General features: G+C 41.7%; 1 protein-coding gene across 1 annotated transcript in view; it reads right to left on the bottom strand.

Annotated features, from left to right (window-relative positions):
* Positions 1 to 410: 410 nt before the first annotated feature.
* The window catches only part of CREBRF (CREB3 regulatory factor), a 34,723-nt gene continuing 10,847 nt past the window's right edge, over positions 411 to 24,286 (bottom strand). Inside the window, exons 2-9 of the mRNA XM_019534959.1 lie at positions 17,228 to 17,416; positions 15,265 to 15,390; positions 11,349 to 12,420; positions 5,082 to 5,276; positions 2,724 to 2,913; positions 2,190 to 2,263; positions 1,781 to 1,903; positions 411 to 1,542 (exon numbers count right to left, since the gene is read on the bottom strand). Coding sequence (XP_019390504.1) covers positions 1,427 to 1,542; positions 1,781 to 1,903; positions 2,190 to 2,263; positions 2,724 to 2,913; positions 5,082 to 5,276; positions 11,349 to 12,420; positions 15,265 to 15,390; positions 17,228 to 17,341 — 2,010 coding nt within the window. The 5' untranslated portion in view covers positions 17,342 to 17,416 and the 3' untranslated portion in view covers positions 411 to 1,426. The remainder of the gene's footprint in view (positions 1,543 to 1,780; positions 1,904 to 2,189; positions 2,264 to 2,723; positions 2,914 to 5,081; positions 5,277 to 11,348; positions 12,421 to 15,264; positions 15,391 to 17,227; positions 17,417 to 24,286) is intronic.

Genomic DNA, 24,286 nt, shown 5'->3' with positions numbered 1-24,286 from the left:
CACATGCATAATAATACATCAACTGGAAAAGTGGCAACTAAGGAATTAGATATTTGTAGCTCTTTTTTCCTCTTTACATATATACACATTACAATAAAAATAATTTTATTTTGGTTGTTTGGTGGAAGTATACTACAACAAGCTAAATATATTTTTTTAATTCTCAAAATTGAAAACTATTTTTCTAATAGCTTACTAAAATCCAAATATATTAAAATTTCCTACAGTAAGTGCAGAGAAAACAAAAGATTTAAAGACTCCAAGATGGCCACCAACTTATCTACTAGCAAACTACAGGAACAGCAAAATAATATTATGTATGAATGCTCCTTCTGTAGATAATTGGACCCAAACAAAAAAATTCACAGTTCAGTAAGATCCCTAACCCTGACCTTTAGGTTTTTTTTTCTTTTTTTCTTGTTTTTTTTTTTCTTTTTTTTCTTTTTTACATTCAGTACAGTATCATGTAAGCTGTGCAAAACTTTACTTAGACTGGCAGTTTGCCATATCAGTTGCATTTGTCTTTGGTACAAAAATAAACAATCGCATTAAATGTGCAAGTATTTGTTTTCTTCCGGCCAAGTACCGAAATTGAGTTTTCTAGAGCCATCTTTTATACAATACATAGACTCTGTGGCATATATCTACATTTTCAACATATTCCTATATACATTCAAAAATTTGTAAGAGCTGGAACAAATACATTAAAATCCATAATCTTACCATCTCTATACATCTCGTTTCCCCCCTCAGGGTTTTCATTGTACAAAACAAAAAAATTCTTTACCAGCTTATACTTATAGCTCTCCCCCAAAAATACAAGGCACAAAGAATATACTTTTTTCTCTTACTTGCACAGACATTTAAATACCATATTAAGCTCATAAAATTAAAGTCTTATATGGCACACTAGCTCTAATGCCAGGTGTGCTATGTACAAGTTAATGGTTGCAAAGAAAGCTTACTGGTTTTATTCTTTTTAGAACCAAAAAAGCAATAATTCTAGAAAAATACCAAACTGACAATTTGCAAAAAAAATGCTTCTTCTTTATTTTACTTGGAGCATAAACCTGCCACAATGTTTGGTATTTGCTACGATTTTTCACTACCAAAAATATATTTTTGCTTCTAAAACCAAATTTATATGACCTGGTCCTAGATGACTTAATTTTAAAGACTCCTAATCTCTGCATTTATGTGGGAAGCAGCTTTAAAACTATATGGTTTATGCTCCAAAAATGCTATTAAGCATTTTATACCATGCATTCACTTATCTTACTACATTGTTATTAAAAACAATGGAACCTAATTGTAAGTGTTTACATAATGCTAAAAACGGACATGCAGACCAGAATGCAATTTACAATGGAGTACTTGACAACACAGGTAGAGCTCTGACCAATGAGAACAGGTGAAGTGATGTCTGTTACACTTTTGACGTTGGTATTCGCAGCCCTACAAGGCCACCAGTGGGGTCTCCTTCTGCAGTTTTCTCTAGAACTTGGTTCACAAACTCTGACGTTTGTCCCGCTACAGGTAGTCCTATGAAGGAAAGGAAGGGGATGTGCTTTAAGATCGCTATTATTTGCACACATGTGCAAGTTTACTATAAAAAAGCCTATCACAATGCCTAGAGCTGGCCAGTAAGCAAGTAGAAGAACTAAAGTTTGTGAAAACAGGGTAACACTCCTTTAAAGATGAGGAGAAAGACTCTGGAGTCCAAAATAATGCTATTGCATGTAAGTGGTGAAATATGTAGCCGTTTAACTTTACTCCTTACCAAGAGTATCTTTAACGAGTACATCAAGCTTCTGTTCCATGTTGGTTCCTCTGTCATCTTTAGGGATCTGCACTCGATTAACAATTTCTTGCTTTATAGAATTGATCACAAACAACAAATTATCTGAAGAGAGGGGGGAAAAAGAGGTTACATTTGATTACATGACTCTGGGTCAGAAGCTGCACCTTCCTGTGTTCATTCATGTACCTTATCTACAACACAGAGCCCTCAGACAGTACAGGGCCTCTGATGTCACCATAATAACTCATTTCAAGTATAGCTACATCACATAATCCACTTCATCTGTATGCAAGTTTGCCACAACCATCATTTTCTGCAGGTGATGGGAAGATGCAAGATTGACAACAGCTTGTATTAAAGGAAAAAGTTGAGACAAATTTATACTTACCATATTCTGTGTTGAGACCCCACAATTTGACTTTGTTGGCTTCATACTGGGCTTTCTTCTTTAGTCTGCAAGCCCTATAATAGCAAAAAGTTAGTACAATCTCCTAACTGGGGCTACACTAACTTGCAAAAGTTCTCCCAATGCAATAGTTTTTGTTCACACCTCAATCCTCACTGAACCCAAACCACTACTATTAAGTATTACTCATATACTAAACATGCTAAATGCCATCAGTTACTAAAGCAACTCACTTTCCTGTTTGTGAATTTTAATTCTGGTACTCCTGGATGATTCCAGCTTGACTTACTTTCCAATGGAAACTGGCATGATCTAGTTTGAATCCTCCTCCCCGCCATGCCTATGCAAATCATATGCCCTAGTTGCCTTTTTGCCAAGCCAATACAATTCTTATAATGACTGCAAATGAGGGAAATAGCCTCACTCTAAATAGGAAAATTAGGAAAGCTTCAGTTCCGTAGCACATCTGGAATACTCCTAATTCATTCATTCAGGCAAAGGGCATCTAGTTTTTACCTGGAAGCTAGTTTGTTCTTTTCTTTTCTTGACCTTGGTCTAGCAGTTAAGGGTAGTTCACTGACTGGTGTCAGATCACTGATCACCTTATTCAGTTTCCTTAACTCATTGCCGATCTGGAGAAGCTTTTTAGGGTTGGGAGTTAAGTCTTCCACATCAGTCCTCCGTGACTTCTTCACTGCATATTTTCCTATTTTGAATACACAGAAGACTTTATTGTAGCATTCAAATATGAAGATATGCATATAAGTTATATTCTTAATCCTTGCCCATTCATCACCAAAGACCCAAAGTTCAACTTTTGGCAGGTCCTCCAAGTTTTTGCAATGCAAAAAGGACAGCTGAATAATCAGGCATAAACATCAGTATGTTGAGAATCAGGATAGCAGCACATACCACACATCAGGACCAAAACGGATCCACAGTTATGGTTAGTATGAAGGTGCTAGTGAAGCTAACCGTTCAGTTCCAAAGCACCTTCCTAATAGTCCATGCCCTCCGTCTCACTGCCATGATCAATTTATGCCAAGAAGTAGAACAATCCATTGACTCCATCTGTTTCCCGCTCCACGCAGACAAAAGAGGAGGTAAAGGGCTAGAACAACCATAATTTTAAATAAAAGTGACCTTAAGCTAAACACATGGCCAGTTCAGAGTTCAGCCAACTCCTTCTGGACATTTTTAAGGATATTTCTGCATCTATGCTATTCCATTTATAACACAACTTTTCTTGCCCAGTTGAGCTTTACCAGAAGCATGTACATATAAGGCAGGATCTTCATTCCTTAAGACTATCTATTATTACTGCACTTTCATTCTGAAGTTATATGGAAAACAAATGTTACTTTCAGGCAAGTAACCCATTTATTACTAAAGTGACAAAACCCTCTATAGGTATATTATTTGGGGGGAATTAATATTTATGATCACTTGTTTGAAGTATCAGGTGGACTTTAAACAAACAAACCTCACAGGTTCTGCAGCTTCTGGATGATGCCAACAGAGCTCACTACCTTACAAGCTAAAAGGGCAGCTTGATATACAAAGTCCTTGAACTATGCTGCCTCCATGCGGCCACTGTCGTGCAGCACATCCCTACCACTTGCTTCCATTCCACTCGCACCAGATCCTGGATAGGAGGCAATGGAGCCAGGTAAGCGCACATCTCAGGCTGAAAGCTGACCTGGTACACACTCAGCAGTTAGCACTGCCTCCACGGGTGAGTGTTAAGATTTAGGCAGTAGGTGGCTACACTGCCTTGTTTCTAAGATTTAGTGCACGTTGAACAGAAGCAAATGGACGCAGGAAGCATTGTGGCTATGCTCCTACAAAGACATAACAATGCAGGCATGCCCTGTGTCACCCCTCTGAATACATTTGAAACTTGTATGATAAGTAGAAAGCATGAATTCCAAACCAGGACACAGGTACTAATTACATTTGCTAGTGATACAGATTTATGGCAGTTTGCCATACCAGTTGCATTTGTCTTTGGTACAAAAATAAACAACTGCATTAAATGAGCACGTATTTGCTTTAGACAATGATGCTTTAGAAGTTCTCTCACATTTAAATAGGCAAAAAAAATTTGCATTTTATTTAGGGAAGAATAGTAAGTAACAGATCCAATGTTTCATCTAAAACCCAGACGCGGACACCAAAAGAGCTAGCCTAAAAGGACAAAAGTTCTCAAGGGAATGTTAGAATTAGGCAAGTTGCTCCCTTAAAAAACTGCTAGCAGAAGGTAGCGAAAAACAAAGAATACCCATACCCAGCACTCCATTCCCAAAGTCATCTGTCCTCGCCAGCATCATTTATTTTGGAAGTGCTACAAAGTTGGCATGTCCACAGCCCCACCCCACCCCACCCCAAAAAGCAAAACAAAAACACCAACAAAACAAAACAAAACCCCACTTTGCTGTCTGTCCTGTTTTGGCATCTCAAGTAAAGGGTCATCCGCATGTTAGTCCTGCACGCAGTTTACTCTAATACTTCAAACAGCACTAGATCTGCTTCTTAGCATCCAGAGGCAAAAATCAGATTCATGACTAAGTTGTGACATTAACAGTATTGCACTGAGACCATTCACCGTCTCTGCAGAGAGAATTTAGGAGTTACAATTTTCAATGAATCCACTTTTCTCTTAAGGGAAACCATACTGAAGTTACTACTGTATATTCACGAACCCTTTCTTGGCCACATTACAGAAAGCAATTAGCCAAGTAACAGGAGGTATACTGTTTTAATGGATTTCTCCTCAGGCACCAAAACAAGATCTCTCACTCATTTCACATAAGGGAGTTAGGGTACTCGGAGGTGTCAGCGTGAAAAGACTGGCTACTGGGAAGGTACTCTTACCATGATGGAGTCCATTTTTCTGATACATATTACTTGGTAATGTATCTCGATTCCACTCAGATGGCCTCAGCATTCTTTCTTGTTGAGATGTAGTCAGTTGTTCACTATATTCCCAAAAATATCTTCTTTTGCCTCTTTTCCGGCAAGATACTGCAGTCATTTCTTTCAAGTCTTCCACAGAATCATTTTCATATCCTAGAGATTAAGTTGCACTGATCATTTGTTTAGAAGCTCAGCAAGGATGGAAACAATTTATAGGTGCCGGAGCAAACATTCTAGAAACGAAAGTGTGATAAAACTTCAAGCTACACAACTAATTGGTTCCGTGCTACTGGGGCCACGTCTTTGGCTTTCTACAGTTGGGATCTGTCCTAACTCCAGCGTCAAGCCAACATTACACCAGTAATAGTTGGAACTGGGGAGAAGATCTACTACATCAAGAGGCCTCTTTTCTTCTATCCCTACTTTCCTTCCCCACCCATCATCTCTTCAACCCTTAGAGAACCACCTTTTGCTTGCCTCATTCTTTTCCCATCAATTTTCAGAACATTTTCCAGGTCTCCCTTATTTCTTAGATTAACATCCTATCCCACGGTAAAAGTTTAAAACAAAAAGCATATTAAGAACTAACAAGATCCTCACTATCAAATCAATCCAGAGCAATAATTTTGCATTATGTACATACTCTTTAAAAGCCTGGGAAAAATAAATCATCCTGGCAGCATGCCCTGAAGGTCAAATTAACCAACTCTGTCAGAGCAATGGAAGACAGTTCTAGCCAGGATAGGAGGCTCTTTGTTCAAGACTAGCTGCCATCAGCCCACCTCTTTGTCTGAATGGAAAGGAGCTTGGCTCAAAGTGCTCAATCCCACGCCTGTGCCTTTTAGAGCAAAAAAACCGGGGAGTTAAATAATCCAAAGTACAGAGACAAGACAATAGTTATATTAGAATGCAATTTGTGTATGATAAAATTAAAGACATTAAGAAGTGTTTGCACTGAAATGATACCATCACCCCATCATGTTGCAAAACAGAGTACTGTTTTCCAACTTTTTTCCTCAACAAATTAAAAAAAAATGCTTAAAATCCAAATAAACGAAGGTCTAAAATGCATGTAATGTATTAAAATAATTAAAAATGAATGTAAACAATATCCAAGTACTACAGATTTGCTGCCAAATTTTAAAGAAAGTCAAATCACTAAGGAGTGTCAGAAGTCACTGACTAAACACTTGGAACTAGAGTTTAAGTATGTAATCAACTTCTTAGAGCAGCAGCAGCTTCTACAGAAGGAGAAAATAAATTTTCTTCATTTCAGTTTATTCAGCTTATTCAGCTCAATGGTTAAACCATTTGAACTTGAGAAACTGCACAGTACTTAAAGAAAAAAAGAAAAAGAAAGCATCTCCCTCTTTCCTACTATGAATAAAAATCAGGTACAAAGCCAAGATATTAGTTCTAAAATCTGGAAAGACCAGAAATACACCATTCGTTTGACTAATTTCAGATTAACAGACCAGTTTAAAATGCAAAACACTTTTTGCTAAATTTACTTTACCTCTAATATATAACACTAACAGTAATTTTAATTAAAAAGCCAATCTGAGGCACTGTTTGTCTCAGCTTTTCCAGTCTACATAACTGTGTAAAGTAAATTTATCTAATTGGGACAGAATAGGATACAGGAGTATCATGAGCAGGTCTAGGGAACTGATAATTCCCCTCTATATGGCACTGGTGAGGTCGCAGATGGGAGTACTGCATCCAGTTTTGGGCACCACACTTCAAGAGGGATGTGGATAACCTTGAGAGGGTTCAGAAGAGGGCTACTCATATGGTTGAGGGCCTGCAGGTAAGACCCAATGAAGACAGATTGAGGGATCTGAATCTCTTCAGCCTCTGCAAGAGAAGGCCGAGAGGTGACCTTGTGGCTGCTTCATCATGGGGGGTCAGCAGGGAATATGGGACACTGTTTACCAAGGCGCCCCTCGGGGTTACTAGAAATAATGGCCATAAACCTGTTCTCCTTCAGTTTTGATTGGACACTAGGAAGAAATTCTTTACAGTAAGGGTTGCCAAAACACTGAATGGGCTTCCAAGGGTGCTGGTGCTTTCCCCTTCCCTGAAGATGTTCAAGAGGAGATTAGATGGGCATCCAGCTGGGGTTACCTAACCCCAGTGCTCTTTCCTGCCTGGAGCAGGGGGTCAAACTCAATGATCTACCAGGTCCTTTCCAAGTCTAGAAATCTATGAAATCTATGTTATTTTTAGCTTTGCTGAATTCTTTAATTACAAGTTTAGGATGAGTAGTAAAACATATATATATACACATACATACACACACACACACACATATATATAGATATAGATATATAGATTAAGTATCATTAAACAATCAGGCCTTACCTCCCCCAAGGTCCCGACTTTCAAAACAACCCCCTAACCTTGTCATCAGAAGCAGAAATCAAGAGGGATGCAGCCTTGCCTTAACAGCAGATGCAAAGCCTGTCAAGCATTTCTACTACTACAAAAAACCACAACCTGCCCACAACAAGCCCATCGGAACCCCTGGATTATAAGACATTTGGGGATATGCACGCGGAGATCACTTCTAGTGCACTAAATTATCTAATGCAAACCATGTGGATGAAACCAAACTAAAACTATGCAGAGTGAATGATCACAGGTAAAAAAAAGAAAAAAAAAATTAAAAGAGACGTGACACTTTTCACAGAACTACCACTCACTTTCTAAACTCACTGTCCGTAAGCTCAAGGACAACATACCTGCGAAAGGTAACCCTGGGAACAAAAATTATAAGTGTACCAAGGACTAAGCACTGGCATAGCATGCCATGCAGTCCGACTCCTGCTAATCTTTGTGCCTGCTTTTTCCCCCCAGACCTAATGAAGGATGCTCAGCATTTGAAACCTTGCCTATGTCTATCGCAACCATGCAGTTGGCCCAGTGAAAATCCCTGCCTTTTAAATATCATTAACTTTTTCACTATTTACCAATAAGGAACAGAGATACAGAAATTAAGGCTAATCCCCAAGACTATACTGAGCTGGTGGCTCAGCAATGGAACATGGATCTCTTGAGTCTCTGCAGAAAAAAAGTCACAAAACCTAAAGCAAAACTCACAAAAATCCAAGCCCAAGTACATCTGTAAAGCTCATCCTGCCAAGATGACTGTTCTTACACAAACCCCAAGAAAATTCATATTGATTAGGGTCAACACATCAAAGATCTGGCCCACAGCGCTGCCTGTGGGTTTCAGACCAGTGCACCGCATGCAGCATGTGCCAGTTCCTGCAGCCTGTACTGGCCTCAGCCCCCCACACACTGTATATGGTGCGTGGAACCCATCTGGCACAGGCTGCACAAAGAGAAGGGTTCAGGGGCTGAACCTGCACATGCTGCACGCAGCACATGCTGTCCATGGTGCTCATACTGGACCAACCCTGCTCACTGGATCTGGGGTTGATCCAAAGTCAGGCCCTTAGACTGGCCTCATGTCAAAGCCAGTGTCCAGGACTGGTCTGGCATGGACACAGCATACATGGAGCAGATGCGTGTTCCAGACTGGCTCCATGCACTGTATGTAGCATGCACCCCAGAATGGCCCATTGCACCATGCACTGCATGCAGGGCTGGTCCAAGGCACGTGCTGTCTGTAGCACTTGCACCAGAATGACCCTGCAAGCTGGCTCCTGTACTTGGGGCCAGCCTATGGGCCCAATCCAGCTTGCAGACCAGCCCCACACCCCTCATCTGGCACACAGGATCAAATGAATTTAACACCCCTGGGTTAGAGGAAAAAAATTAAGAATAGTACCTTCTCCTAAACACCTTTTTAAGGATCCAATACACTCCAAGGGTTTATACTGGGTAATTACAAGGGAACAAAAAACGTAACTTGTGATTCATAGATTTGGACAAGGAATACATAAGTCTGCAGACATCCATCTATGCCTGGTCTTCCAACAAAAATATTTAGGAACTTGACACACATTTTCAAGTCAGCAGATCCCTACCCTTGTTGGGACTAAAGCCTCAGATGAGCTGCCAGAGCTTGCTACTTTCCATTCAAATCAAACATTCTAGTGTGGCAGGGAGTTCTGGTTATGCAACAGTGCATTTCATCCTAATATAAGTAAAGAGAAAGCAGGCAGCTGTGATGCGCCAGTTCTCAGTATTATAGTAAGAGTGCCAAAAATGGTACGCATTTGTTTAGGGACTAGTATCTTAGGCCTAATATGCGAATACTGGAAGAGAATAGGGAGGATTTCTGTTTATGATGATTCCTACCCTAGGTTGCCTCTGCTGTACAGCCAGCCTGAGTCCCATACATCACGTGCTTTTTTTCCCCCACTGCAAACTCCAGCAAACACTGCATACCATCCCAAAGTGTCCAAACTCCTCAGTACACAGAAATAAGGCAACCCTATGCTGCTCTGGAAAGGATAATGTAACTGTAGCTAGCTATAGCCATCAATTCCCAAACCAGAACTTGATGTACTTAAATTATCAGATTATCCTTCTCTCTGCCACTAATGGAGTTCACTAAAGGCATTCTGTTGCAATGACCTAGTGATGAGGGTGAAACCTCAAAGTCCTGATACTCAATATGGGGAGAGAGTTTCAGGATGCCATTTAAACAATGGAAAACTAAAGGAGGCAGAAAGCTATTATTTTATCATCTCTTCAGATGATCCCATACTCCACACACTTGCAAAAAAGTGCAGGAGGAAGTAGGGAAAATAAGATGAAATCAGCTATATGGAAAATGCACACAATAGGAAGTCAATGAGAGTTAGTGTTCTTTGTCCTTGCACCTTAGCTCTAAATCCAGCTCTCTGCCTTTGATGTTAGTACAACAGAATTTGTAAATACTTCTGCTCATTCCCAGGCCCTTTTCTGAAGCATTTTCACCAATAAAGGAGGAAAAAGGTACAAACAAAACCCTGGTGTAGCACACTCAGTGGTTTAATCTTCAATTCAACAGCCAAGGCAAAGGGCCTTCATTTACTTAAAATTTTAGTGAGTTTATTATATAGGTCAAGCAGCAATTTTGTTTCCCCAGTTACTGTGCTGCTACATGCAGGAATACTCGCAGTTAATAGAAGGCAGAAGGGGCTCCTTGCCAGCATAAAACAAACTTTCAAAGAAAGTAAATTATTAATGTATTACCAGAGTAAAATCCCAGCAATAAAATTAACCACCTTTTCAAGATTACTGGTTTTCCCCATGTATAATATGCAATATGCCTCAATCCTCTAATGCACCTAGCCAAATCAAGCGCCACCACCCAAAAGTATTATAATAGCAGAAGCCACTCAAAACTTCAGAAAAAGAAGAATAAAGTTCACTTCTGTATGGAACGCTGTCAAGAAGGTAATGTTTTAAGATACTTGCATATGTACATTACAAGCCTTTAAAATGAATACAAAGTAACACAAGTATATTTTGTATAAAGTCCTTGCTAATGAGGCAGCTATACCCTAAAATTTTCATCATCAGACATCAGCATCCTTAACTTGAACTGCTGCTTTAAAAGTGATGCCCCTCCCTCAGAACACAGATGCTTATTCTACACTGGAAGGACTGTATAAAATGTGATTATAGCTAAGAATTAGTTTAATTATTCTGCACGGTTTTTAATACAGTAATGGTTACTCCATATCACTTTCCAGAAGGAGACTGTTCTGTTAATTTTATAATTACATTTTCTATTTGCACAGGAGACTGTGGAGACTGAGCTCCAATCTCATTCATTTTTGTGATTGCCAATAAATGGGCCAATTAGGGGAAGTTGAGGGGTTAGGGACGATCATGTACAGTGGCTCAGTAGGATCTAGGAAAAAGGTAATAACTGATTTAATGTGTCCTGTTAGGACTCACATACCCCATCAACATGTTGAAAAAAACAGGGATGGAAAAAAAAAAAAATACAAGTAGGGTCCTGCAATTAGAACAACAGGATGAGAGTCAAGAATCCTGAATTCTCTCTGTGCTTCTATTACTAATGTTATTGCATGATCTTAGGTCAATAGTTTAACATCTCTGTGAAAAGGAAGGAATACCTGTCTTGTAGGGGTATAGTGAAGCTTCATAAGTGAACGTCTGAAAAGAGTTTTGGAACCCAGGGATAAGAGGTACTATGTAAGGGCAAAGTGTTACCATACACCAAAAGTATATTTTCCACAAGATTTCCTGGGGAGATGCAAAGCTGCCCAGCTCCAGCTAGCTAAGAATTTAAAGTACCTGGTTCAGAGAAAGTATCACTAATGTCGTCATCTTTGTCATCTTCATAATCTTCCTCCTCATCATCGTTTTCAGACAACTCGTGCTCACTGCCAAATCCTTCATCATGGTCTTCATCTTCAACATCCTCCTCATCCTCGTCCTCCTCTTCAGGGTCTCCTTTGATTGACTGTTCACCCAAGCCATCTGTGACAAAAAGAGAATAATTGTGCTCTTCTTTCTTCTGTGAAGAATCTGGCGCGCATGTACTGGCAGAAAGGCTGCTCTCCCCCACAATTAGCCCAGGAGTTTCCTGGGGTGCGTTGAGGAGCAGTTCCTGAGTCTCTTTAAAAGGCAGAACAGGAGGAGGAGTGCTAGGAGTCTGAAGGGAGTCTACCACTTTCCTTTCTTGTCTCTTTGCCACAGCTCCACAGTAGCAGGTGTTTTCTTTTGCTGCATCTGCATGGGCCTGGCTCAACACCGGTCTGCTCTGTGGCAATGGATTGATCTTTACTTTTGCTTTTTTAACATAGTCTTTACATTCAACGTGAATGTTCACCTTCTCATTAGTGTACGTGTTGGTCTTCACCATGATTTGTGTGCTTGACGTGGGCTTGCTCGCTTTTTGAACACAGTCTGACAAAGGCGCCTCAGCCTGAACATTTTTGGAGGAACAAACTGGGGCTGCTGCTCTGCTTGTGATCTTTTTGCCAGGTAGCAGAGAAGTTAGTGTGTTCTGTTTTACACTAAAAAGTGAATCCGAGTAATAAAGTGAATCTGAGACAGGTTGAGAGTCTTCACTGTTAAGCTGGGCCAAAGTTGGAGTTTTACTTATCACCTCTTCATCTTGGTATGGGCTTGAAAAATCATCAAGGCCAAGATAATCCACTTCTTTTGTTCCCCAAATGTCACAGCTGGTTAGTTTGGTATACTTGGTTAGATCTTCACAGTATGTGTCCCACTGCTCCCAGTTTGAGGCAAATGCTTCATTACCCAGAATGTCTGTAAAAGACTCCAGGTTCTCAATGTCTTTGCAGTCCTCCATAGAAAGGAAGTTGTCTCTGGAGCTCTGCTGACAGTCCATTTCTCTGTCCTGTGTACAATAAGACAAGTTAACAAGATATATTTTAGGGAAATGGGCTTCCATTTAAGCCAGCAATACTGGGAAATGACAGACAGTATGTGAGACTTTTTTCTCTTATAATGATACAATGTGACTCCATGTACCTCAGCTTTTAGCTAAAGCATTTTCTTGGGGCAAGGCTGAAACCTAGTTTCCATGCTTCAACAGCTTTAGGCTTCTCTACTGAGACTGCCAAAGATACCAGCCAACTGTGGCAAGATTTTTTTGTATGGTGTGCATGCCTGACCACTAAGAACTGGACTCAAACCAACAATTCATTTAGTGTATGAAAGAGCCATCAGATGAAAACTACTTTCCTCTCAACTGGCCTACGTCAGATTTGTACACATAATGAAGAGATAAAAGACTCTATACATCTGCCTTTATCAATCCTAGGCCATTTAGATCCTGGAAAACTTTATTCTATCCAAATCTGTGAAATAATGTATGAAGGTGATCACTATTACCTGGGCAATGGGAAATGCTTATGTTGAAAAATATTAAGGAGTCAATGTTTCAGTTCTGCTCTGCTTTTTTTAGATGATGTAACACCTGTTACAAGAGCAGCTACACTCTTTGAGTTTTCAGCTTTCAAACACCATTCCCCAGCAGCAGTGCAACTATTTATTAGGGCTGTGTGAAGCTTCAGTTCGTGATTCAATTCGGAGAAGATTCAGCCCAATTTGGAGGCCAAATCTCTGAATTTAAACGCTAGAAGCTTAAGTTTCCAAATCGATCCGGAAAAGATTCAGAGGGCAGTCTTTATGGGGAAACAGAAAAAAACTTAGAAAGAGGGAGGGGGAACAGGGTGGGGAGGAGAAGCGAAAAGGACTGACAGCTCTAGCTGGCCAGTGACTGACTTCTCTCTGCCAGTCTCTACCAGAGGTGCAGGGCCCCAGAACGCCAGGCCTTGACAGCTGGCAGGCTTCATGGCTGCAGCAGGGCCTAGCAGGCCTGCAGTTTTCACCCCCCTGTGCCTTCCATAAACCATGTTAGCTACATCAAGAGTTTTGCTTGTCATAGATTCATAGACACTAGGGCTGGAAGGGACCTCAGAAGATCGAGTCCAGCCCCCTGCCCCAGGGGCAGGAAGTCAGCAGGGATCATAGGACCCCACCAAGATAAGCATCCAAATGTCTCTGGAAGGCATTCAAAGTGGGCACTTGAACTACCTCCACCACCGGTCTACTCCAAACCTTGGGGACTCAGACGGTAAACAAGTTCTTCTTTATGTCCAGCCTGAATTGGTCGCAGTCTGGTTTGTGACTGGTCAACCTTGTCATCCCTTGGGACGCTCTGGTTCCCCCAGGTCCTGGTAAGTACCCCGATAAACTTATAGGTGGCTATCAGGTCACCCCTGAGCCTGAGCTTTTTCAGGCTGAAGAGCCCCATGGCTCTCAGCCTCTCATCGTAAGGTCTGTTTTCCTGACCTCTGATCATGTGCATGGCTCTCCTCTGCACTCTCTCAAGCTTCTCCACATCCTTTTTGAACTGTGGAACCCAAAACTGGACGCAGTACTCCATCTGCAGCCTCACCAAAGCTGAGTACAACGAGAGAATGACATCCTGGGATTTCTTGCAGGCCAGCGTTTTGCTCCCTTTATTAGCTGCAGCATCACATTGCAGGCTCATGTTCATCTTGTGAAGAATCATGACCCCCAAGTCCCTTTCATTCGTAGTGCTAGCCAGCGTAGCACTGCTGAGCCTATAAGCATGCTGCAGGTTTTTCCTCCCAAAGTGGAGGACCTTGCATTTGGTGTTAAACACCATCAGGTTCTCATCCGCCCAATTCCTGTGCCTGTCAAGGTCTGCTTGGATCACCCTTCTGTCCTCAGGTGTGGATGCTTTACCCCAGAGTTTGAGGTCATTGGGGAACTTGGCCAGTCTGCTTTCAACACCGATGTCTACATCATTAATGAAGATGTTAGATAGTATAGACCCTAGGACAGATCCCTGAGGGACCCCCACTGGTCACAGGGCACCATGACAATTGACTTCCATCAACCACCACCCTTTGGGTCCTACTGTGGAGCCAATTCCCCAGCCAGCGGATCATGGTGAGGCCAAGGCCCCAGTTAGCCAGTTTTGCCAATAGGGTGATCATGGGATATCAGATCAAAGGCTTTTTTAAAGTCAAGATATATAACATCAATCTCTTCTCCCTTGTCCAGGTGATAGGCCACCTGGTTATAAAAAGGAAATGAGATTGGTCAAGGAAGACCTACCTGCAACAAACCTGTGCTGGCTATCCCTCAGGATGTTGCCATCAGCCAGTCTGTTAAGCAGTCTGAGGTGCAGTTTCCCAGAAAACCCTGCACTAATCACCCTGAAACCTGGCAGGCTTCATGCCCTCAGCAGAGGCTACCATCCCTGCAAGTTTCATCTAAATCAGCCCCAAAACCACCAAGTTATAGATATTTAATTGATTCCCCATTATACTCTATGGCTGAATCTCTGAAGCGGCTCCAAATCAAATTTGGCCAAACTGGGAAAGAAAAATCAGAAAAACAAAAAACAAAAACTATTCAAATCTCTGAATCGAATCACTGGCATCCAAATCCAAATCGAATAGTTCCCTATTCATATAGGCCTATCATTTACTCAATTCAAAGCTTTTGTATATCTTACAGTCTAAGGCCCCCGAAGACCTCTAGATTTACAAACCTTCTTTTGAATAGATATTACTGTTGCTAGTCTGGTGGCTGAGGTAAGGAATGGGCAGTAATGAATAATCAATCGCCCCCTCATTTTTCTAGGAATTTAGAGCGCAGCCCAAGGTAAGAGTCAGATAAACAAACAAACAAGATTACTTACCAGTTCATACATGAAATCTGGATCTGAACTGTTTGCCAGAAGATCTGTGCTCATCAGCGTCTGTTCTGAAAACGTATGGCTCCGAAAGGCATCCCCAAAAGGAGGGTCCATTCCACTCACACTGGGCTACAACAAAATCATTGGAATTTTTTTTTTAAAGAAGCTCTAAAACAGTTAAATATCCCCTCTCCAAAGATCTCTCTCATTACCTCAGCAGAACTTAACAGAGATTTCATGTTTCCATAAAGAGACCATTTTAAAGATTGCTACATTACAAGTAAAACTTTCCCAAGACTTATTTCACTTGAACAGCCTTTAAACTTGCTCCGTACTTGCATTTGGAAAAAATGTTTTCGATAAACAAACACACATAATATCTTAAACTGTTAAATCATATTTTCTCAGCCAATTAGTGACATTCAGTGCTTTCACCTACAAGAGACACTGACATTTGTATCCACTGTAGCTGCTGGACAGTTGCTCATTCATTCTTTTTCAGCTGGTCAAAATCCTTATTTGTTTAGCAACCTTAGTGATACTTGAGCATTTTTAAATGTGGCAGACCAATATACCTGGGCATAGTCAGTACTCCTAAGAGCAGCCACTATCACAACCTTGCATCCCCAGCAGGCTTTACTTCCAATTTGCAATACTCCCTGCTTTTCTAGTTCTGGCAGCTTTTCCTTTCAGTCTTAGCCAGAAGAGCCTGCTATTTTTTTTTTAGTTCTGGGTAGAGAACATACAAAAAACCCTCAATTTATTTGTAATGGATTTGTTCCATCTGCTAAGAAGGCAGCAGGGCTTTGTGTAGAATGATTCTGCAATTAGATTAGGATTGCTAGCCACACAAAAACTTTAGTGGCGTAACAAGACCATTTGCTGCTTTCACCTTATTTTTAAATCTTGGTCTTCATGAGATCCCATGACCTCCTGAAACTAATGAGCGGTAAGAGGAGAGGATGCACTGTGTTACTCAAAGGCTCAGTCAGTCTACTGGTGTGTGAATCACTGCAGTAATAAGAGGCTGTCCTCCACTAGTCTCATCAGGAAGACAACTCTGCTGAATCCTGCTGTGTGACAGACTACACAACTAGCAGCAGCACAGTTCTCATCTTAAACATCAGCAGCACCCCAAAAATGCTATGGCACTTTTAGACTCAAGTCCGCAGTAAGGATAAACGTATATTATAGCAGCCCACTGTCCCTTGAGAATCCACAGTAGGCTACAGAACTGTCAGAGAACTAGACTACTTATTTCCTATTGATGTGTATGAATGCATAGCCACTAGATGGGTTAGTCTCAAAACCTACAGCCAGTTAGAAAGGTGAACTGGAAAAATGGCAGTCATGGCAGTTTACACTGCAAACAAGTTGCTGTTATAAGCCCGATTTCTCCACCCTTTCTAAGATCACAAAAGGATATACTGTTCTCTAGACTGGCAGAACAAATCAGGAGTCAAGGCAGAATCAATCTACTTGCAAAGGGAAAAGCATTTCTGAATCACAGATACTAAGGGAAAGGTGATGTTTGTTGGAAGAGTTAACTGTTTTAACATGTGATGATGCTGATGGGAAAGTATTAGCATGTTTCACCAACTTATCAGCCCATGCAGATATGATGGAGGCAAGGAAAAGAAAGAGGCTAAAAAGAGGAAGGTAGGTTGAGCACCCTTCTATAAAGAACTCTAGGAGTCATCAAGCCTGGGGAGAAGGCTTGAGCTTTAAATTCTGTTCTCCTGCTGGTGATTATGATTTTACAAGGTGATATCCCAGCAGGGGGAGAGGTTGAACGCTGACTTCTGGACTTCATGCTCAGAGTAGACCAGAAGGACATGTTACTTAGTACTATTTTTTCCTCTTCTTTGGAATATTTCTTCTCTGTTGACTTCAAACTTTGCCCTGTAACTATGTTAGAGAGCGAGCTTATTAAAGTAAATACCATTGTAACACAAACCAGGCTTACCTGAGGCATTTCCAAGCCCAGATCCCCCAAGTCCAATTCCAAACTTCTTGTTTTCTTAACTTGTAGGTTTTTTTCCAGCTTTACTTCAGTGTCAGTGGGTAACATGCAACTCATGCAATGAAAGGGACTCAAGTTTAAACCTAATATATCTTCAGTTCACCCACGTGGAGCTCTTCTCTTTGTAAATTTCTGTGTAAATATGAAAATCAACCAAAAAAAGTTAGAGTATCAAAGTGTTTCTTCAAGAAAAAGTTAGTACCCCATTTTGATTAATACCAAAGCAAAACCAAAAGGATCTTTCCCAGTATTGATTAATCCTCGATCCTTGTGGCAATCCTACAGACATCAATTCTCCCCAATCCTAGGTTAAATTAAAAAGCTACAGAACTCATGGAACTGAAGTCTTGTACAAACTTAACTGCTGGTTTAAGCCACTTTTTGTTGAGTCTCTAGCCTCACTGCATGCTGTCTGCATGGATGACAAGCTCTTCAGGGCAGGGACTGCCTTTTTACTCGACTATGAAGCATTTCCCTTACCATTAGGCCCATGCACAGAGCAACAGTCTTCATAAACTTAGTATCAAAGAGTCAATACATTCTCAAAGAATTAGATGCAGTTAGTCACTAAGCAGGCAGTCACCAACTATTCTGAAGTAGGTATTGAAAGTCTACTTGTTTTATTTAGTGTTTTCCCCATCCTTTCTTTATTTTTTTTTGTCCATTTTCCTCCATATTAAACTATATCCAGCAACATATAGCGGTAGAGAAGCATAGCAAGAACACCAGCCATTAAAAGAAAGGGAATCTTTCTGCTAGAAAAATGTAAAATTGGGATCCAATTCAAACCTGCCTAAGTAGGTCTGTATCCACCAAATTTATGTTAGACACAAGCAGAACAGACCAAGTTAAATTTGATTCAACTTATTCAGTAGCAATATCCCCAACATGGTATCTTTCATAGAATCACACTTCGTTAGTTCAAACACATGTCTAAATGGTCCTCTCCCATCTCTTCTTTACCTTCTGCTGTTACGCATGACAGCAGACAGACAGGAAAGCTGAACAGAGAAAGAGTGAAGTCCATCATGCAAATATCAATAACTGCAACAGTAATCAAATAGGAGTTCTCATTATATTCACCCCAAAAGCCCTGACTTCAAGGCACTTGTATCACAGATAAGTATTTGGCCAAATACTATTACCTTCCTTTTCCCAGCTCCTTTGAAGTGCACTGCCTAGCTCAGGGGGTGTCAGTGGGTACAGTGGGGTAACTGGGAAGACCCAAGGTGGTACGCACGGGTGGGCAGGGATGAAGCACTGCCACCCACCACCCCACACTGCCACCTCCCAGGAGCAGGGCTGGGGGAAGGAGGGCAGCGGCATGCCTCTGTGGGCTGCACAAGCGTTGCCTGGCTGGCCAGATGCAGGGCAGGGTTGAGGGGGGAGCTCACATGCAGCAGCCGCTGCTGTCACCCACCACCCTGCATTGCCACTGCTCCACCACACACCACCTCCCCACTCCCTGCTCTGCATCCAGCTGCCAGGGGTGCACTTATTTAAAAAAAATGTTGAAAAACCCTGGCCTAGCTAAGTGAGGAAAAACAAAAAAAACAGCCTCACTGGAAGAATGATAGCTAAGGCTTTGGATCCATAGTTCTTCTAGTGTCATCGGTTAAACAAACTTCAATATTTTTTAATGGAATTTTTCACTTTGTAAAGAATTGCCACCAAAAAAATTATACCGCATCCTCACATTTTTTAACTTGTTCTCTCGCTTTGAACTGCATAAGTAGCACCAAAAATGTCTTCTTACACTGGAGATGTACTTGAAAAAAAAATATCCCTCTTTAGTCATATCACAGGTAGATTAAGTGAATCTTTCCTTCGGGCACTCTTGCATATTGACTTAAAGTTGCAAGATATCCATATAAATCGCTACAGCGAAAGAATACAAAATAAAGTTTGTGTCCTTACAAGATAAAGTGGTTTTCAAATAGCAAATCTGTACGCAGAAAACAGCAAAACACAAAATAGAAGTCCACCATTATATACAACCTAAACTTTAAGCAGACAATATAGATTCTCAGTACAATAATGCAAATGCTACCAACAAAGCCATTCCCTTTAGAGCCCACATGTTAAATGAGAATGATTGCTCTGAGGAAAAACTGTTTCTGCCCTAAGTTTCCCAACAATTCCTTTTCTATTTTTGTTAAATTGATGTTTAAACTTTCAGGCAGATTAGCTTAAGGCACTAACTGAGCAATCCTTCTGTCTCAATGCAGTAAAGACTATCCAGAAAGACATCTACAGAACTAGCTTGCTCAATGCCATGAAATTTCACATTAATAAGCAAATCCATTTTGCAACCTTGTCTAATCCAGAAGCAAAGCCTTGCTCTCTAAATCAAATAACGAATGCAGAAACCCTTTTGGGATCCTTACTCCTCATTCTGCCTGTGAAAAGGGAAATGGATTTTATCTTTTAAAACCAACTTTATGCTGACATAAGCATCAATCTTGCCCTCTAAACATGCCAGCACCTAAATGAAGAACATCTGAATTGAGCAGCAAATCTCTGGCCTATCACATACAAGTTCTGATTTTTATTTTGAACACTGCATACAATCCCATTACCCTTAACAAACAGGGTATAAAATACAGGGCACAATTTAGCCCAAGTGCCACTGCGATGGTTTCAAGAGCAATCTGGCACTTTCCAGAAGATACGCTTCTCTGCTTTTATGTCTTCAGTTCACGAAGTTTACAAAGGATATTAAGAAACCTCTTAAACTTTTACAAGCATAAGGGTAAAAGGAATATTTTAGTTAGAAGCTAAGAGTGTCATGCTTAAATTAATTATTCCCATATTTGACCAGGGAGAATGTCAAACCAATTGCTTTTTCTTCTAGTTTGCTTTAGGTTTTCTTAGTCTGGATTGTCATCAGAATGCTTATTTTATCATGTTAATCACATTTAGTAGAGGTGCACTAATACATATCAGTTCCATACTGGATCGGCACCAAGATGAAGAAAATTGAGAGCATGGGCAATCAGGCTTTTTTGGCTCATGTGGCTAATAATGTAGTTGGTAAGTGCTGCGTGCATGCGCGCAGCCACAGCACAGCATAGCACTGAAGTGGCCAGGAGTGCAACCAGGTTTGGCTGATAAATCTGTTGCAGGGGGGCAGATTAAGGGCCCCATGGTGAGGGAGGGAGCACAGCTGGGGCTGCCCAGCTGGGGTGGGGCAGGACGCGAGACAGAGCTCCAGCTCGTCCGGGGGGCGCAGGAAGTGGGGTAGAGGGCAAGGCAGCTCCTGCTATTGTATGCACCCCAGGAGGGCATGGGGGGCATCTGCTCCTGGATCTGCCCACAGGGCAAGGGCAGGCTGCCACTGTGGAGTAGGGCTGGCGTTGGGTTCTTCCTTGAGGGAGGCTGGGCTAGGCTGCAATCATGGCAGATGGCAGCACTGGGAGGAGGGCTGGGGGGCTAGATCCACCCCAAAATTCACCTTCTAGTGCCATGCACCCTGAGCACAGCCTGACCCAGTCCCCCACCAGCAAGAACCTGGCATTGGTCCCAGCCTGCAGCAGCAGCCCCCCCACCTTGCCTTGGGCACACATCTTTGGGCACATGCTGCCCCCTTCCCCCCCCCCATGCCCTCCTAGGGTGCATGCAGCTGCAGAAACTGCTCCCCCAATGAGCCATGGCTCTATCCCATGCCCTGCCCCAGCCCAGCCCCACTCACTCCCTCAATGAATAAACCCCCCTTATTCTCCTTCCTTCCCCCCACAACTGGCTGATAAGTCTGTCGCCACTCTCCACACTACAGGGCTGCATATCGGCTATCAGACTGCTATCAGCCGATATGGCTAGTTTAAAAAAAAAATGGCCATTGTTACCGGCCCAAAAAAAAAAAATCTTTATCGGTGCACCCCTAAACATTTAGATACACACCAACATAAAGCTTCTATGGGGAGTCTCCAGGTTTTCCTGACAGATTTATAGAAGAAATAATTGCATGTAAAAATACTAACAAAGGCACAAATTTAGAACACTTTCAGAAGGATTTTGGTCTACATTGCTCTCCAGGTTTAAAACAGAAGGATTGTCCTTCAATGCCTTTTCAAAACTAGTATCATGTGAATCCTCAAAAAACCTTCATGCCAATCTGTTCCCCTCTACCTTGATGTTCAGGCTTACAATGAATGAACAGCCTTTTCAAGGACAGGCAAATGAAGAGCTAATGCATCAATAAACCATGGCTATTGAAACAGGTGTAAAATCAGAATTAGCAGCAAAGGAAAAGCAAGTCAAAGGATCTCATATAAGGCCCCCTTTGACTACAGAGTTCCTGAAACTATCCATCATTTGTAGCCTTTGCTTAAAACCAAGCTAGAGCACAAACAGTACTTAAATATTAGAGGTACACTGATATATCGGTTGCATATCAGATCAGCACCGATAAAAAGAAAATTAACATTGGCTATCAGTGTTTTTTGGCTGCTGCAGCTGATAATGCCACTGATAAATGCCATGTGCATTTGCACAGCCACATGGATGCAGGTGGTCAGGAATACAGCCAGGCAGCTTGGAGAGCACTGGCCTGCCAGTAAGTCCCCATAGCTGAAGTAATTCCCCATAGCCCCCACCACCCAGTGACACTGCCACAGACCCCTGCCTCCCCTGGGGCAGGGAATGGGACCCCTTTCCCATCCCCCCTGCACAAGATGCCTGCAGCTCTGTCCCACACCCAGCCCCAGGGTCCCATTCATTGCCCTGGATGGGCAGCACCTGACCCAGCCTGTCCCTTCCCTTACTCCAAGAGCCTTGATCTGCCCCACATACCCATGACCCTTCCCACCCCTAGACCTACTGGCAGGATGCTGCTCTCCAAGCTGCCTGGCTGCACTTCTGTATATTGGCTATTGGATCAGGGCCAATATGGCTGGTTAATAAAGTAGCCATCAGTATAAGCCAAGAAAGTCTTTATCAGCGCATCCCTACAAAATATGGATTGGAATGAACTAGAAGCAGCAAATCAGAACACAGAAAACTAGGGTAAACAGTTCCACTGGCAAAAATGTATTTAAGGCCACTTGCCATTTAAGACAATTCCATTAATCCCTTAAGTGAACATTAATGGATACTAGCTATTAATAACAGGATACTCTCTTTCACCTCCAAATCACTAATGGACCAGGTGGGTTGTGACCACCTCACAACTGTCTATGAAATATTAAATTTAAGACCAATTTCTAGATGTGCCTTTTTTTTTTTTTTTAAGCACATCCCCCTCCCCTGACTTCTTTACTTGCAGTTTCAATAGAGGTGCCGAGCGAATCATGGAGATGGAACTTTTAAAGCAGATACTATAGCATCAAGGTTGCCATATAGTGCAACAGTGCACAGGGAGGTCACATTATCACTCTTTGCACGGTGTCTTCTCTCCAAATAAGATTTTAGTCTGCCAGGCTATTAGTCTAGCACTCAACAGCACTATTAAATTCACTCAAAAAGAAACCCTTATAAGAAATGAACTTTGGAAACCCTGCAGAAATTTTAGTTCAATGGCTTCAAAATCTATAGCCCTCAACATCTGACACAAATTATTTGTACTACATTTATATGCACTGTTGCTATCGTGTCATATTTTAGATGCACAATATGAAAACAGTCAAAAACCATAACTGTGTCACTTGAAAGATGTGCACGGTGCCTATCATCACAGCAACTAAGTGCTTACTTACAGTTCAAGTATATTATATAGACAATGATACATTCTCTATCATGTAAATGTGTCTTATGTCATTAATATGCCAGAGCTGCTTTTTAACAGTGGTAGGAAAATATGGATTTTCATGAATTCCTATATGAGCTAATAAATACTGTACCGAGACGAACCAATACACTGTGTGTACACATGTATACCTGCAGCTAGTATGCATGCATGTATACGTATACATACAGTGTTCATCTCAATACAATATTTATTAGCTCACATGGGAATTCATGAAAATACATTTTTCCTCCCAGTATTAACTGGGTACCCTTCCCTACAGGTCACATTTGATGGCAGAGGAAAGTCCCCCGAGACCCTCTGGGTAAAGATACAAGGGGGCTTGGGAAAAGGGGACCTGATGGTGGGAGTCTATTATAGGCCTCCCCACCAAGAGGAGGAGAGCAACCAGGCACTCTACAGTGAACTGGCCAAAGCAGCCAGTACTAAAGACTTAATTGTCATGGGTGACTTCAACTATCCTGACATCTGTTGGGAAGATCCTTCAGCCATCTCCAGCAGATCAACCAACTTCTGGGTGACTATAAGTGACCTGTTCTTGACACAGGCTGTGGAGGGGCTGACTAGGAGAAGTAAAGCCACCCTGGACTTGGTGCTGGCCAAAGGGGAAGGTGTGGTAGACAACCTGAAGATTGGAGGTGCTCTGGGTGACAGTGATCTGATCATATTCACCATCCACTGAAAGGCTGGGAACTCTACCAGCAGAACAGAAGTCCTAGACTTCAGATCGGCAGACTTTGGTAAACTCAGGAATTTAGTTGGAAAGGCCCTTTGCAACCAGTGACTTGGGAGCTCATGAAGGATAGCACTTCCTCATGAGCTATTCTTACTGCTCAAAAAGAGGCCATCTCCATACGATCAAAAAGGGAGAGGGGCTAAGAAACCCACCTGGCTCAGAGACATTAGGGAACTTCTCAAAAATAAAAAAAGAAGCATATGTGCAATGGAAAAAATGAATCTGGATCCAGAAAAAAAGAGTACACTCATGCAGCCAGGGTCTGCAGACATGAGACAAGGAAAGCCAAGGCATCCAATGAAATCAAGCCGGTGACCGATATTAAAGATAACAAAAAATCCTTCCATCAGTACGTAGGGAGCAAGAAAAGGAAAAAATATATCTATCTATCTCAAGCTCCACTGTGGCACCCCCGACTGAACACAGTGATGAGGCCCACAGTTGGCCCCCATGAAAAGGCAGAGCTCCTTAATAATTACTTTGCATCAGTTTTCCTGAAACCAGACAAGAACTGGTCACCAGA

The sequence above is a fragment of the Crocodylus porosus genome, unplaced genomic scaffold (assembly GCF_001723895.1).
Source record: "Crocodylus porosus isolate Cpor-Errol unplaced genomic scaffold, CroPor_comp1, whole genome shotgun sequence".
In the NCBI taxonomy this organism is placed as follows: domain Eukaryota; kingdom Metazoa; phylum Chordata; order Crocodylia; family Crocodylidae; genus Crocodylus; species Crocodylus porosus.
Note: the sequence above shows the minus strand (reverse complement) of the source record. Positions and strands in the feature narration are given on the sequence as shown.